Raw genomic sequence first — 17056 nt, 5'->3', positions numbered from 1 at the left:
CTCCATCCCAGACCGTTAAGGTTGCATTCATGGAAATATCACCCAAGAAGAGGTCTGACCATCTGCTCTGCCACTGCCCCCTAAGAACCTCGGGAGCTTTCTATCTGACCTGTAGCTGAAGCGTACACCCCCATGAGAGCTTCTTGAGGGCAGGGCCCATCTGACTGTTCTGTTTGTATTCCCAGAGCTTTGTACATGGTAAGCACTAAATACATTCTTGAGTCATTGATTCACTCACCCAACAATAAGATCTTTGAAAGCAGAAACTGTTTTTCATTAGGCCATTATATCTCTCTACCTCTCAAAAAAGGTGACTTGCAAACAGCCAGCGCTAATTATACACAATTTGGGAAAAATTTGTTCTGGAGCCAAGAATATTGGCACAAAACGCCAGCTTCCTACTGTCCAGAGAGCTGGTAAGAAGGAAGGAAGCCCCTCTGCAATGCCCTGAGAACTGCCTAAAGAAAGGGGCTTTATATAAATAAATAGCAGGTGGTGTGATTATCATCCCATACTAATCTCCCAGGCCTCCTAATCCCTTCCTGGTGTGTGTGTGTCTGTGTGTCTGTGTGTGTTTTGCATCTTGGTGAGGGCAGATCGTTCGGAAGTTTGGGAGGGTTGATACTGAGGTCTCGTAGAAAGAACAATGGATTTGCAATCAGAAGACCTGGGTTTGAAACTTATCTCTTTATCCTCATGGCTTTCTCTAGGACTCAGTTTCCTGGTCTTTTCAATGGGGTAGAGCAGTGGTTCTCAAACTTTTGTTTTCAGTATCTTTATCCTATTAAAAATTATTGAGGATCTCTCCAAAGCGTTTTTGTTTATCTGGGTTATATTTATAGACATTTACCATATTGGAAATAAAAACTATTTTTGAATTTGTAGACCCTCTAAAGGGGTTTCAGAGATCCCCAGGATTCTCTAGACCATACTTTGAGAACTACTGGGGTAGAGCATCAAAGATTCACAATCTTCTATGTATAGTAGACCTCTTTAGCGTCCTTTTCAGAGTAATGTTTTTTTTAATGAATAAAATAAAATAGTAAGATTGCAAAGAAAACCAATTATATTGAAATATAGTCATCAAACTATTTCAACAAGTTCATGGAGCCCAGACTAAGATGATCTCTAAAATCCCTTCCAATTCTAAATCCTGTTAAAAGTCTACAGCAATTTAGTCTTCTGGGAAAGAGCTCTCCTATCCCACAAAGTCATCCAAACATCCAGGTATCAGGCAAGTTGGAGCCCAGGAAAATTATCAGACCGATTTCATTGTGACATTTCTCAATTTCTTCCTGTCAGGAGGCAGTAATCATGACTCACACTTTTGATATTATTTTGATTTCCAAGGTGCTTTTCTCACAAACATCCTGTGAAGTATGCCATATTATGATTTCCATTTTACAGATGAGAAAAGTAAGGCTGAGAAAGGAGAAAGCCACTTGTTCAAGAAAGAAAGGGAAGAAGAGCCAGAAGAGGAGGAGAAAAAAAGGAGGAAGAGAAAAGGGAAACAAACAGAAGTTAAACGATTTGACCAGGATCACACATTGGATTTTGGATTTGATGATTTATATTCTGGATTTTGGATTGAACTCAGGTCTTTCTGACTCCAGGACCAGATCTCCATCCACTATAGCACCTGAATCTAAGGTGTGAGGGAGTGTCCTTTCCACTACATCACTACTCTAGTTGACATGCTCTCAGAACAGATAAGAAAGACTTTCCCCAAGAGATGGAATATTAGTTTCCTTTTCAATTCATATGCTACCCAGAAATCTCTGAGATTCTCGTAATTTATATTCAAAACTTAACCACTCCCAACAACCATTTTCAGGTTCCACAATTCCCACTGACCTTCAGATATTAGCACAGGACAAGAAATGAAGTAGAAATCAGGAAAGCCAGGTTTGGGTTCCAGCTCAGACATTAACTCACAGTATGATCTTGGATAAATCAATTTCCTGATCTTGGCTTTAGTTCTCCCATTTACTGGGGGAGGAAGACTTCAGAACTTTTTTTCCTCCTACTTCTTCCAACACCTTCTTCTGCCAGTTATCAATATAGAATCGGATTTTCTCCAAAAAAAAAATTTTTTTTAATGGTAATCAAGGTTTCTCAGTCTTGTTCTCATCCTCTCTCAGCTACCCTTTCTTCATCAAAACATCATAGATTGTTGTCATTGATAATAGATTGCATTTAAAACACACTTTCAACTTTACAGAACACTTTGCTCAAAACCTTTAGAGGTAGGCAGGGGAGTGACTTGAGCATAGTCACATGACTAGGACATATTAAAGTATGAAACAATCTTGAAAATTATCTCATTTCTCCCTCCCATTTTTTTTTTTCCAGGTGAAGGAACCAAGGCCCAGAAAGGGGGAAGATCACAGGGTCACAAAGACATCATCTTCAGTCACCATCACATCTGCAAAATGGACAGGAGTCCAGAGTTCCAACCTAGCCTAAAACCTGGATTTTAAAGCCAGGAGTCAAGTGTGAACTTGATTCTACTTTCTGAGTCTGACTTCCTTGCTGCATGACTCACCTGGGATGATCTGGCCCTCCACCAGGTGAGGATATAAATCATCTCTAGCTATAAGTAAGGCATCCCTCGTTACTCTCTCAGCTTGCCATCCGTTGCTTTCCTACCCCACCTCCTCTTCTCCTTTCTCTCCATCTTCTATTCCTTTCCCTTCTGCTTCTTTTCCAACGGTGTTGAAGTCCTTCCTACACACACTCTATTTTTGTCCCTATCACCCTACCCTTCCTCTCCCCTCCCCCCCTCCCGACATACACACTTCCTGCTCTTCCATCTCTCTTTCCACCTCAGGAAAGCTTGGAAATAAACAGCCATAGGGGGAGGGGAGGGCGGGAAGGGAAGAAGGAAGGGCCCTTGGTTGTTCTAGCTGGAAGAAAAGTGGGGAGGCAATGGGGATAGAGCCCTGGAGAGTCGGAGTTCCGAGGCACTCGGTGTCAGTTTTGAGCCTCTTTATATACCTTTTGTGATCTTGGAGAAGTCATTTTACTTGTCTAGTTCAAAGTTTCTTATCTGTAAAATGAGGGCATTGCTTATTAGTCCTTAGCCCCGGCTCCCTAAGCTTCTTTTCACATCTAAATTCAGACTGGGATGAGAAGGATGGCCTAAGGGGGTGGTGGCTGCTTGGGTTGTCGGGGGTGCCGCTGGGAAAGGTGGGTTTGTGAAACCCGAAGGAGTCCCGTTTCAGCTCCGTTCAGGACTAATACTGGGGTACTGACTCGCTGGAAGGGATTTCCCAGTGCCAAGAAGGTAGGCCGGCCAACTCTCCCAGTCCACCTTAAGAGAACAATGTTTAAGGCACACCGAGATGACCTTACAAAAACAAGTTTGCTCTAAGTGTAGCAGTGCCCTCTGTCTCCCGTTACTCCTACCAGTTGCCTTTTAAACTACCTTAAATCAATCCCGGGCTGAGCCTTCTCGGGATGACTGTGGTAGGGGGTTGGGGGGTGTAGAAAGGTTTTCTGAACTGGTACATTGTTGAAAACCGAGCCCCATTTAGTTGCGAATGCTAGGCAACGGCGGAGTGGGGGTGCTGGGAGACGTTATCGGAGGAATCGAGAAAGGAAAGGCAGCAGCCAGAGAGGAAGGGGAGGAGGAAGAGGAGGACCCTGCTGGGGGAAGCAGGACTGAACAAGAGGGAAAAGGAAGCCTTTTGGAGCAAGGGAGCGGGCAGCTGCGCGCTTCCGGGAGGGCGCGGGGCTGGAGCGGCCCCAATCCCGGGCTATTGTAGGTGCGGCTGGGGGAAAACCGGCGCAGACTCGGGAGCGCGAGGGCTGAGCTGCTGTGGGGGTGGCGGGCGGACAGACTATGTGATTGCTTGTGGAAGGCGGCCGATTTCCCCGAGTGTTTGGGAAAGGCTCCTGAGCAGCGCACGGGTACCACGGCCAAGATTGACCAGGTCAGTGCAGCCGGCACACTCTCCCGCGCGCGCGCGGATACACACACGCACGCAACACACACACACAGAGACACACACACACACTCACACACACGCACTCCTCCCCACCCCTTCCATCTCTCAGTCTCTCGCTCGCTCTCTCTGCCTCTTTCCCTTCTTCCTCTCTTTTCTCTCTTCCCCTCTCCTCTTTCTTCTTCTTTCCTTCCTTTGCCGCTGTCTCTCTCCTCTCTCATGTCTAGGTCTTCCCTCCCTTGCTCCCAAGTTACCTCCCCTTTCTTCAGCTCTGGGTCTGTCTGGCTGGCTGACTCGGTCTCTCCCTCTCTCCTCCCTCTTTCTCCCTCCTCCTTTTCTCCCCCTCTCCATTCTTTCTCTCCTTCCTTCCCTATCTCCTCTCCTTTTTTGTCTCTCGCCCCCATCTTCTCTTCCCCTCATCCTTACTCCCTCCATCCTCTCTCTCCCCCCCATCTTTCCTTCTCCCTCTTCCCCCTTTTCTCCTTTAACCCTCCTTTCCCCTTTTCTCCCCCTCGCACATGAGGGCTTCTCAAAAATAACCGCGGCGTGGCATCTCTCTTGCTGCGCCAGGTCGGTTCCCTTTTCTGGTTTGGGAGGAGGAGGGGAAAGAGGGACGTAGGGGCGGAGGAGAGAGGAGAAGGGACGGGGGAGGGGCGAGGGAGGGAAAGGTAGAAGACTGTCATATTTCTGCTCCATCCACCCGTCTGGCTGCCCGCACCGGGCTCGCTCCTCGCTCACTTGCCGCTCTCCCTTCGCTTCCCCACAGCAGAGCCCCATGGAGCCTGCCCGCGGCTCTCGCCGGCTCCGCTCCTGGTCCCTGCTCTTCCTGCTCCTGGCAGCGTCCCATAGCTGGTCAGGTAAGTGACGAGGCTCACCTGCTGCCAGGTGTCTCCAACGTGTGCATTTTGGGGTGGCAGTTTGGGAGCTTCCCTCTCCCCCTCCCTCCCGCCTTCCTTCCTTCTCCTCCTCTCTCTGCAGTCTGCCCTCCCTCCTGCTCTCCCCTCCCCAGTCGTCCCCCCTCTCCAACACACACAGTGGGAATGTTTTCCAGGCATTCTGCTATGTTGGGCACAGGAGGATTGAGTATTTAGAAAAGAGCACGGGGCTTGGAGTCAGAACTGGGTTCAGATTTGCTGCTGCTTCCCTGCTATGTTATCTTTGGCAAGTCCTTTTCCCTTTCCAAACCTCAATTTCTTCATCTGTAAGAGGGGCTTGGACCGAGGGCTCTTCCAGCGCTAACATTCTAGGATTTGTAGGCACAGAGATGGATACAGGTGAGAAGGCCAGAGGCGCCTAGCAGAAATTGGAGCTGGCAAAAGGTTTAGCCCCTCATTACGAACTCCTGGGGCCTCCCCAAACCCTTAATACCAAACGGCTTCCTTCCTTCTCTAAGAGGACGGGCCACCTTGCTCCCTACTGTCAGACTTCTACTGCGGTGCTTTCTAACCTGACCTAATGACTGTGCTTTTATACCCCCCCAATCCTCCCCAATCCACACACATCCCATACCCCTCCCTTCTCAGCTAGCCCCTTGCCAGGACCTCCCTTTGGGAATATAGGGGGATTTGCTGTACTGAACCTGGGGGGGGGGTTCCAACATTCTCGCTCTGTCTCTGTCTGTCTATCTCTGTTTCTCTCTCTCCCTTCTCCCTCTTCTTTCTCTCCCTTTCCACCCCCCCCCCATCACATGACCAGAAAGGGTGACTGTTTTGATGTAAGAAAGAAGGGATCTCTTTCACCTCAGCTGAGGAACCCTGGACTTCATTTTCATTAGTGTCTGAGGCATGGAAGGCAGATTTGAATGGGTGGTGGGGAGGGGGAGACTCCAGAGGGAACAACAACCCACACTTTCTTGAAATACTGTGACTTTTTCTTGTGGTCAGTGAAAGCATAGCATCTGATGTTCCCATTCTTTTTTCCCTATTTTTCTGTCTTGTTTCACGTCGTTCTGCCACCTCCTTCTGCCTTCCTTCCCAACCAATATATCAGTAAACTCCACTCCTAAAGAGCCACTGTATTACGACCAGGGTGCTGGCTCCTTAGTGGGTATAAAGACCATCATATTTTCATATGGTTTTCTCAATGTGTGACAAGTGCTTTTCCCCATCAATGACTGTTTACTCCTCTTTAAATGAGGAAGCTGGATTATATTTTCTAAGATTGCTTTTTCCTCTAATATTCTGTATCCTAAGGTTCCTTTCAGCACTGACACATTCTATATTGTATGTTCTGAGGTTTCTTCCAGCTCTAATAGCCTGTGTTCTATTTAGCAAAATCCCTCTCAGACTTAACAGTCTATTCTTCTATTTGAACATTATATCATGTTGTTTGTATATGATCTAAGAGTATTTCTCATTCTAATAATTTCACAAAACAAAAAGGAATGTTACAATTCCAGCTTTTTAAAACAAGGGTTCTTCCTAGAGGGGTTGATGCAGAGAAGGAAATGGGACTTGGGAAAGGCTGAGGAACCTTAGGATTATAGAATTAAAAGTGATAACAGAGGCCATCTGGTCCAACTTCTTTATTTTGCACCTGAGGAAACTGAGGCTGAAGGACATCAGTTTGCCCAAGGTCATAGGCTGAATTTGAACTCGGGCTCCTCTACTGTAGAACTAGGGTTCTTTCCCTGACGCCATTACCCTTTTGGGGACTCATTGAATCTGGAATATTTTCTAGCAAGCAGGAATCTCAGGTCTGAAGCAGGGGATGAAGGAAGGTGGATTAATATCTATCTCCGGCTGTGCCTTCACAGTTTTCTGCATTGAGGGAGCCCATGGTTCCCTTCCCTCTGTCTTTCTACTCCAAACACATAACTGATGAAGAAGGGAGTGAGTTGAAAGAAGAGCCCTGAGAAGTTATTTAGCCCACCCCCTACTCACTTTGCAGCTAGAGACGGATTCACTGTCATTTGCCCAGAGTCTCCCGGCAGTAAGTGACAGAGCCCTGGACTGCGAATCCCGTTTTGTTTTCCCCCTGCCTCGGGGCTGGTCTCCTCTCCTGATCACAAACGCCACCAGACACATTTCAGGAGGTGGGAGTTGAGCCAGCGCCGGGAGGAAGGAAGACTTGGAGCATTTGTATATTTCATGTCACCCTGGTGAATTACATCTGAAATTTGACCTTTCCCGAGCCGGCCAGATGTGCCCCAGAAATTCACGAGTCACTGTCTTGCTGTCTCTCCGACCATCCTTTTCCGGAGCCCGCAAAGGACGTGGTTCTTCCTCAGTGACCACTTGTTAATTTCCTGAGTGGGGAGTCTCAGCCGCGGAGGGTTTTTAAGCTCTGGGCCTCGTGAGTTGCCCCTTCCAGCTCTTTGCCTCTTTGGATATATTTGGTTCTGCCGAGCAGACAGTGACGCTGATTAACAAGTGTTAAGACTGGCTGCCTGTTTATTTTGGGTGACCATCGCTTGGAATACTAACACCCCTCTCCTGTGACAGCCTTCTAGCAAATCTTCCCTTCTTTGCCTATAAAAACAATCTATAAACTGGCAAAGATTAAATCATAAAACTCCCGTTCCAATCCATTCAGCATCAATAGGCTGAGAAAGTGGAAACCGTGGAGGGGGCTGCATGAACGTTACAATAAATAAATCTTTTGAGCCTTAATTCTTTTCACAGAGGATAAATTTCTCTGCTGAAGAGGATGAATGGGATTGAAGGGGTTGGATGGTCACTGTCTATTTTTACCTCTAAGGCAAGGCCACTATAACTCACCTCTCCCATTGTCAGTATCTTCCATTCTCTGTACTAAGCCCAGGATGCAAAACCCGAACCTCAGAGCGATGCAGGGATTCCCTTCTGACAGAGTGGGTGCACAGAACTCACCTGGTTTGGCTGACTCACAGATTCATTTCTTTTATTGATCCAAGCCTGGCAGGGATAAAGCATGAGACGGTAGAAACAGCGTTGGAGTTTGAAGACCTGGGTTCAAATTATAGCTCTCCCACCTAAACGTTAGGCAAATTCAAATCCTTTTCCGAGCCTCGGCTCAGAAAACCAAGGGAGTTGGGCTTGCTATCTAGTTAAGTTCCTTTTCATCTCTGACATTCATTGGTTCAGTGCATTTATGAGAGGGCAAGAAAAGGGACGAGAGTAGGGGGCAGAGGAGGTGGGATGGAACAGGCAAACAGTTTTTGTTCGAAACTGGGTTTGTTCAAATGAGAAACTATAAAATGTCTCGTTTGGAAGGCAGCTTCTAAATGAATGACTGCTGGTGTCTGATGCAGAACCTGCCATTACCGCTTGAAAATAGTAAGATCATGTGATTCCTGTCAGGATCACATGACGTGGGCTTGTTGGGGGTTCAGCATATGAATTTGGACAAGGAGGTGGTGCTCATCACACTGCACAAGGAGGGGTTCGAAGGAGGTACAAATAAACTTTGTCCTCAGAACCAAATAGAGCCAAAATGTCCAAAACCAATTATAGCTCCCATGAGATAGCTCAAGAGATAGGATTTCCATTTCCTCACTCTCTTGGATTCCCAGAGCTGAGATTTGGGGGTCAATCAGTTGGCAACTCTTCCATGATCTTCATACCCCCCCCCTAATTAGGAAACCTCTCAGTCCCAGTTTCTTCCTCTGGAAGTGCTGGTTTACAGAAAGGGCTTCATTTTGAAGCCTATGGGCTCCTTTTATAAAATAATGTTTTCAAATAACTGAAGGAAATGCTAAATTTCAGTTAGAAGCTAATGGAAACAAAGATGTAATTTCTTTTCTGTCCAAGTTCATAGATCCCCACAAATCCATCCACAGACTCATTAGGTATCCACAGACCCAGGTTAAGATTCCCAGAGCTCCCGAATCTTGCATCATTTGGTTTTTATGTCCTAACACCTTGTCTCTCCATACTTGTGTTCTGCCATGCTTGATGTTCTCTCATTCAGCATTCACAGTCCATTCCGGCGCTAAGTTTCTGCTACGTTCTGTGACCAAGTGGGGTTGAGTTGGCATCTGGCCGACAGGTGGAGATTTGGTCCTGACAGTGACCTTTGACTTTTCCTCAGCAGCATGACATTTTGCTAGCAGTTTAATTTGCTTAAGTCTTGAACCTCGTTTCATTTCCTCTTTCATGGGAAGAAAGAATTTTACCACCAATATATCAGAAGCACTTTTAAACTGATGGGGTATTTTTCATTTATGATTGAGCAATTATGTTTTCTAAGTGCTTTTTGGTCATTAGCTGTTCATTGCTGTAGACTTAAATCCAAGCCTAGCCCCATTCCCTTGTGGAAAGAGCCTGGGTTGGGGGCGAGATTGAGTTGAAAACTGATGAGTTAAAGTTTCTGGTGATATCATTGTATCACCCAAGGCTCTTCTTTAGCATCCTCAGCAAAGTCAGGGGTTGGGTCCAAATGACCTCCCAGGATCTTTCCAGGTCAGATATTTTAGGTTCTGAATATAGACAGGCACTGGTGGTTGGGAGACGGGGGTTCTAGTGCTGCACCTGACTTACTCCGTGAGCACGGGCACAGTTCTTTTCTCTCTGGACCTCAGTTTCTTGCTCTGTCACATGAGTAGGTTGTCCTGGATGGTCTTCAAGGGGCATCCAGGCATTTGTGGCACCTTGCATGTGTAGCAGCAGAGGTAAATCACTCTATTGGTGACAGAGCTGGAGCGAAAGTTTGGGATTCCTGGCTCCCAAGCGCAGCTGCTCCGGGTGCAGCCCTGGCAAATGTCTCCAATTGAAAAGGCATCGGAGTTTGGGGTGCTCGGGGAAGGGTATTCATGGAATCCCTGTGATTGCAGCTTCATAAAAGGGGTTTCAGCTCAAGGCAATGTTTTATGACTAAGTTACAGTTCATTTCTCTGAAATCCCCAGCTGATCATGGAAACAGTGACAGACCCTTGGCCTGTATGAATAATACATCGAGTATGACTTAACCATAGCCAGCCCATTGACGAGGGAGCCCCAGGCCCAAGCCAGAGCTGGTTTCTCACCAGGAGTCCTAGCAGTGTGAGGAATTTGGGAAGCCAAAGCTGGAATATTCCTCCTGTAGTTTATCTGTGCCCTTTTTCCAGCAGATGGAGAGGAGGTGGATGAGGAGGAAGGGAGTTCTAAAAGTGTTACATGAATCCAACAAGCTTGTGTTCTCGTTGCTTTGGTTTGCTGAGAGCGACAGGTTATTTTCTTATGTGGAATCTTGGGCCGAGGGTCTTTTTTTTTGTTTTGAATTGTTGGGTTTTTTGTTTGTTTTGTTTTGTTTTTAACATGCCCAAACCATTGGCTTCTAGGCTTTTTTTGGGGAAAAAAAGGTTTTCATAGCCTTCCTACTTGGGGGGCAGCAGAGCTGAACTGAATCCTGGCAAAAGTAGTGAAGTGAAGGGAGATTTTGGCCTATTATGAGGAAGGCCTTCCTAATAACCAGAGCTCGCCAGAGAATCATTAGCCCTAGTAGGTAGTGAGTTCCCTGTCACTGGAAGTATTTAAACAGAGATTGCATGTTCTCTGAGGTTGCTTCTAGTGACACAATTCTATGATTGTTAAAGTGTGATGTGGTGAGACGTGACATGGCAGAGTGAAAAGAATGTTGGGTTTTGAGTCAGAAGATCCAAACCCTGGTTCTGCCATTAGCTATTTATTTGACCTTAATCTCTCTAGGTCTCAGTTTCCTCAAGGGTTAGACTTTCTATAGTTGTTGTTTTAGTCATTTTTTCAATCATATCTGACTCTTCATGACCCCAATGGAGTTTGTTTGTTTTTGTTTTTGTTTTGTTTTTTCACAGAAATACTAGAGAGGTTTTTCTATTTCCTTCTATAGTAATTTTACAGATGGAAAAACCAAGGCAAAGTTAAGTGACTTACCCAGGATCACACAGCTAGACTGTGTCTGATTCTGATGGACTAGTTGACTTCTAAACTCCCTTTTGGCCCCAAATCCATGTTCCTAAGATCCTATCTCCAGGTATCTCCTGGGGAAAAGGAAGTTGGAATAGATGGCAGTTTCACAAGGCCTGGATTCATAGAGCATTAGAGAGACATTAGAACACATGCAACTTCAAGAGATACTAGGGAAAGGAAGGGGAGAGTATAAGCATTTATGTGGCACTTACTGTATGTCAGGTTGGTTTGGTCTGGTTTGGTTTTTACAATTATTGTCTCATTTGATTCTCAATGGGAAATAGGTGCCATTATTGTCCCTGTTTTACAGTTAAGGAAACTGAGGGAGATTAAGTGACTTTTCCAGAGTCACAGAGTTAGTAAGTGTCTGAGGCTATATTTGATTTCAGGTCTTCCTGACAACAGGCCTGGTGCCCTACATATGGTAAATTGACTCTAGATTAAAATATTGAGATTAGAAAGGATCTTGGAACCTAGACTATATAATATATATATATATAAAATGAAAGATATTCAGGCTCTAGAGTTAGAAGTCCTGAGTTCAAATGTCACCTCAGACCCTTTATGATCAGGGGCAAGTCGCTTAATTCCTTGGCTTCAGCTTCTTAAATCTGTAAGATGAGATTGGACTAGAGGTCTTTTCTAGCTCAAGACTATGATGTAAGGGATCTTGGAAAACAGAAATTTAGAATAAAATTTTTAGACCAAGATGGGACTTGGGAAATCTAGTTTAATGCCCTGGTTTTGACAATGAGGAAACAAAAAAAAAAAAAAAAAAAAAAAACAAAACCAAAAAAAAACCTATTTGGCTAATTTGGTTAGCCAAAATCTCTCTTTCTCTGCATTTTTCTCTCAAGTGTTCCTGTTGTTCAGTGAAATGGGGCAGGGGCCATACAGTAATCCCCTAGAGCACTTCTGAGAAGTGTTACTATCACAGAACAAGAGAACCAAAACGAGTTCCAGATCCATGCAACTATGAAGGAAACATTTATTTTCACAGCCGAAAGTGCTTTCCTGTTAACTTCCAGGGTTCCTGGGACAGAACATCCTTGCTGAGCCTATTACAAGATATATTTACCCTGCTGGGCCCCCAGTCCAGAGGGATGCAAAATAGCTGAGCTGGAAGTTGGAAATGATGAGGATTGGTTCTTTATGTCTAAAATTTTCTAGCATATCGCTTTGAGCCATTGGTGGATGGCCAAGGCTTAGAGCCATGGCTACGAGATAAGATCAGGTGGGCATGTCAGGGAGGTAAATTGGAATCTCTGAATGAGCAATGAACTTTGGAGCCAGGAAAGATAGTGGAGACAGGTGGGTGGTGATCACAGAACCTTCACTGACCATAGTTCTGAGAGCCCAGCTGTAACTCACAGAAGCCTAATGCTGGAGTTGGAAGGTGCTGGGCCATAGAAGAGTGGCAAAAATGGAAGAGACTCAGATACATCGAATCCGACCCCAGACAGGAGAAGAAACTGGAGGCAGGAGAAGTCGCTCATTAATGTTTCTCAACTGCTTAGTCACTGAGCTGGAATTAAATTAAACCCAGGTCTCTGAACAGCTTGTCCAATGTTCTTTCCATGATCTCATACCCACTTCACATGACCATCTACTCCCCTAGCTGACAAAAACAACAGTAATCATACTTAAAAGATAAATATTTTGTCTTTTCATCTCGTTTGAGCTTTACAACAGCTCTGTGAAGTAGGAACTATGGGAATTCTTTGTCTCCATTTTTCAGATGAGGAAAATGAGGCACCAAGAGGTCAAGTGACTTTTTAAAAGGTTATTTTTATTTTAGATTAACAAATACCAATTAACATACAGAATAGAAAAAGAGGGTTTGTACATAAAACTGCCGGTTTCTATTATGTACGGCTTGGTTTTCTTTTTAATTATATAAGGTCAGACTTTCAAAGCTGTCATGCTTGTCTGTGCTTCTTTTTGGTTTTCCTTTTGTCCTTCTCAATTAAAAAAAATGCCTCATTAATTCTCTTTTCCTCCTTTCCTCACTCTCTTAACCCACCCCATCCCCCACAATTGGAAAAAAGAAAGAGAAAAATCATAGTCAAGCCAATAAAAAAACCCACATTGTTTGTGTCTGGAAATGTGCGTCTACATCTGGACTCCATCCCTTCTTTGTCAAGAGATGGGGAGCACATTGTTCCTCTGAACTCCTGGTGGGTCATCACATTGATCAGGCTTCCCTTGTCTTTCCAAGTTGTTTCTCTTTATAATGTAGTTGTTATTATAGAAATTGTCTTACTGGTTCTATCCACTTCACTCTCTCAGTTCATAGAGTTCTTAACATACATATTTCGGTCAAGAGGGGTTTGCTTGTGATCACATAGGTAGAAAGTGACAGGCGTGAGATTTGAACTCAGCCCTCTTTCGACTCCAAAAACGAAGTTCTTTTTTTTTTTTCTGTAAAATGAATATATTTCATTGTGGAAAGAGTGTATTGGGGGTAAGAATGGACTAGCGTTTGGAACAACGGTCCCGCTGGCTTTCCAGGTCCTTCTGACTTGTCTCAGTCTGAAATGATTTGTACAGGAGTACCCGCTGGTCAGGGTCAGAATTCAGGGACGGTTCCAAGGGTCCAAAGTCTTTATGGGAATAACACACAGGCTGTTGATTTTGCATGTGTGAGACATAGGTACAAATGCATATGTGTTATATCCCTAAGTACAGAACGATTAAGCCAGAGAGATCAATTTCAAATAGAAATAGGGCTTTTCTTTGTTTTTTTGAGGCTGCATGGTGATTTAGAAAACAACACAATACATTATCTGTGTTCTTCCTGTATTTTTATTTATTTTGTTAAATGTTTTCCCAATTACATTTTAATCTAGGTGAGTCTTCACTCAAAGGTCATTAGAGTTAAGATATCTGGTTATCAGGAAACTAGCTGTGATATTTACTGGCTGGATACAAATCACTTAATTTCTCTTGGGCCTCAGTTTTCTTATCTGTGAAATGGGGATAATACTGAAGTTACCCCTTCTCAGAGTCTGGGGAAGGAAAGCGCTTTGTAAATCTTAAAGAAATGCTATTAAATGTTATTGTTTTGAGAGCACGTGATTAGAGCACTAGCCTCAGGGCCAGAAAACTTGGGTTCAGAGTTTGCCTCTGATTCATCCTGACTTTGTGACCATGACTAAGTCACTTAACCTCTCATGGCAAACACAGACGAGGCGTTGGGAAAAGGTGTGTTCTAGGGATTCTCCGTGCCAAGGAAACCACATTGTTGTCTAATTATTTTCAGTCCTGTCTGACTCTTCCCTGACCTCGCCGGGGGTTTTCTTGGCAGGAATGTTGGAGGGGTTGACTTTATTTTACAGAGGAGGAAGAGATTAAGTGACTTGCCCAGGGTCTCTCAGCTGGTGAATGTCCGGGGCTGGATTAGAACTCCCACAGTGGGTCTCTGACTCTCAGCTGTGGCAGCGGCCCAGACTCTCAGCCCATCTTTACTGCTGTTATTATTTACTGAGACAGCGGAGCACAGACCTTGACTTTGAGTCTGTGCTCCTGGCTCCACCACTTGCTCGCTGTGTGGCCTGAACAAGTCACCCTCTTTCCTGCTTTTGTGAAATAAATGGGTTAGCTGGGGATCTTCCAGCTCTGATAAGCTTTGCCCTCCTCCCTTTGATTCTGTGTCATCTTTCTCTTTTATGGAACGTTCAGCTCTCTGGGACTCAAGCTTTTCCTTAAAGGAAAAGGGAGCTCGGGCCATGCCGGCTGCAGCCTCGGCGTCGGGAGCACAGATTTGGGGAGACAGAGTGGAGAGGTCCGTCCCCGTCCCGGGGCGGCCGGCCCAGGCCACAGCGGCCCATGCTGATGGGGAACAAGCCGTCGGGGAGATGCAAAGTTAGCGAACACTTGGCTCCTGGCTAAGGCTTGGGCTAGCGGCCCAACAAAAACATGCACCTTTAAACATGACATAAATCTGAATGAGAAGCATGAGAGTGGGACAGAAAGAAAGCCAAGCCCTGCGCCAGGAGAACAAGGGTTCAGGTATCACCTCTGACCCTTCCGGTTGGAGCCAGTCTCGCTTAAATTCTCATTGCTCCCAGGCAGCTCCCCTCAGCAGAGAAGGCGCCCTTTGTTGTTGTTAAAGACAATTTCTCTGATTAAAAAGCAATAAATCTGAACAAAATTCATGCAGAGGAGGAGGGGGCGCGTTTTACTGTAAGACCGCAGGAAGAGTTGTCAGTGGCAGCCGAGGGTCTCTGGGAAGGCTTCTCGGAGGAGGTGTCGGAGCAGAGCTTTGAGTGGTGATTGAGATGACTGCCTCCTGAGCTTTTTGCTGGCCGGAAGGTAGCCAGCGAGCTCTTCCTGAAAGCAGGACAGGTGTGACTATTTAAAGCTAGAGTGTCTAGTTTCCCGCACCTGCTCCCGCGCTACCCCCAGCATTATCATTCAGTGGAAGCATGTCTGCTCACTTCACAGTTTTAAAGTGGTATATGTTGATTTCCCTGAGTGATTTCTCATTAATGCCAGCTCAGAAGCAGGATGCCAGCTGCTGCCACCACCAGGCCCTGTTAGTCTTCTCCTGTACCAGAGTACTCATCCATTCATTCCCCAAGGGTAGCCAGTTAGAAGTGCTTTGGTTACTCGCAGAAAGGGCCCCACGGCTAATCATCATGGCTCCAATTTCTATTTCATTTTATAATTTACAAAACACTCTGCTGACATCCGTCTTGTGAAGTCAGTGGGCTGAGTGTTGTGATCTACATTTTGCACATTTTACAGAAAAAGTAAACGTGACTCGCCCAGGACCATCCAGTTTAATTTGTGGCAGGGCTGGCACTTAAAACCGGATCTTGTGGCTTTGATACCAGGCTCTTTCCCCAACACCATGCTTCTTGAGAAGTCCAAGGCAGGTGCCCTTCTGTTTTGGACCTTTGGGGGAGCTGTCCCAAGCAAGGTAGAGGGGATGGGATCTTACCTGCTTTCTCTGCTGCTCAAGGCCCACCAAGCCTCTGAAACACATCCCCCTCAGGGCCAAAGCAGGTTTCATCAGAAGCTCTGAATTCTTGATTTGACCTGCCGGGACCTGCTTCCGCCCCCACATGCACACTTTCACTAGTGGAATGTTCCCACTTCACTAACGTCGGATGTCAGAACATTAGAACCAAGCAGTGAGCTCCTAGAAGGCCTAAGTGGAGAATCTCCAAGTAGGGGAGTCCAAAAGCTGCTCCAGCCATCAAATGAGCTAGCCTCAGTTTCCTCATCTGTCAAATGTGGATATTAGCCCCTGGCTGACAGGGTTGTTGTGAGACTCAAATGAGATAAAATTTATAAAGCACTTTGCCAGCCCTGAAGTGTTATATATAAATGCTTGCTAAAGACAAGTTCAGAGAATGCCTTCACAGTCCTGAACACTAGGTTAACCTGAGCCTTTTCCGGAGCGGGGAAGGGACTTCTCACAAGGGAACTCCGCTTTTCCCAGGAACATAAAAGAAATGACTCATTTGCCCAGAGAGTTATCCCAGGAGGAAACCCGCGACCGTAACCCAGAGGAGAGGGGCAGCCAGCCACCAGATGCTGGCAGGGCAGAGTTCTGGGGGAGAACAGATTCCAGCAGGAGCTCCTCGTCCCGTCTCCCTCAGAGGTGTGCCTGAATCACTCTCCGGCAGCTGGAGGTCGGCCAGGTGAGCTAATGAGCACAGAGGCGCCCGCTTCCAGAGCTGTTGCTACACAGCAGCCTCCCAGGGCAGGAGCAGCTCCATGCTGATCTGCCGCAGGTATCCCGGCTTGGGGCATGGCCGTTCCCAAGATCCTCTGCCGGAGTGGAAGATGAGTCACAGGATGAGAAAAACCTGTAGGAGAAGCAGAGGCCCGGCTCTTAGTCTTGCCACTGTGGCTGATGTGAAATGAAAGGGCTGACGGCAGGGCCAGACATTCTCTGGCTTTACCAGTTGGGTTCCTTGTTACCCAGAATTACTCTTCATCACCGTACCTACTTCCCTCATCAAAACCTCGACCCTTTCTCTGGAAAAGGACTTGCTACGAGTCATGTCTATCTTAGTATGAGTCTGAACTTCCTTCTCCCAGGAGTATTTGAATTTCTCACCTAGTTGGGACATCCCTGGAGCATCTCTAAATCCCAGATGTTAGAGTTGGAAGGAACCGTAGTCCAGACTCCTCATTGTGGAAAACGAAGCCCTAACAGACGAGAACTGCCCTCAGTTACTCAGTGAGTCAGGACTAGAACCCAAGACCCTTGACTCTCGATCCTGTACTTTTTCCACTGAGCTAACTTTA

General features: G+C 45.9%; 1 protein-coding gene across 5 annotated transcripts in view; it reads left to right on the top strand.

Annotated features, from left to right (window-relative positions):
• Positions 1–3471: 3471 nt before the first annotated feature.
• Positions 3472–17056, top strand: part of LOC127550789 (tyrosine-protein phosphatase non-receptor type substrate 1-like) — a 76290-nt gene continuing 62705 nt past the window's right edge. Inside the window, exons 1-2 of one of the 5 annotated variants that reach the window (XM_051979970.1) lie at positions 3472–3935; positions 4714–4804. In XM_051979970.1, the coding sequence (XP_051835930.1) occupies positions 4723–4804 (82 nt within the window). In that variant the 5' untranslated portion in view covers positions 3472–3935; positions 4714–4722. Of the gene's footprint in view, positions 3936–4049; positions 4518–4628; positions 4805–17056 lie in introns of those variants that run through there. The other 4 variants (XM_051979973.1, XM_051979972.1, XM_051979969.1 and 1 more) reach the window with 4 other exon arrangements.

This window comes from Antechinus flavipes, chromosome 2 (genome assembly GCF_016432865.1).
Source record: "Antechinus flavipes isolate AdamAnt ecotype Samford, QLD, Australia chromosome 2, AdamAnt_v2, whole genome shotgun sequence".
NCBI classification, from domain to species: domain Eukaryota; kingdom Metazoa; phylum Chordata; class Mammalia; order Dasyuromorphia; family Dasyuridae; genus Antechinus; species Antechinus flavipes.
The sequence above is the reverse complement of the archived record's forward strand: the minus strand, read 5'-3'. Positions and strand labels throughout refer to the sequence as shown.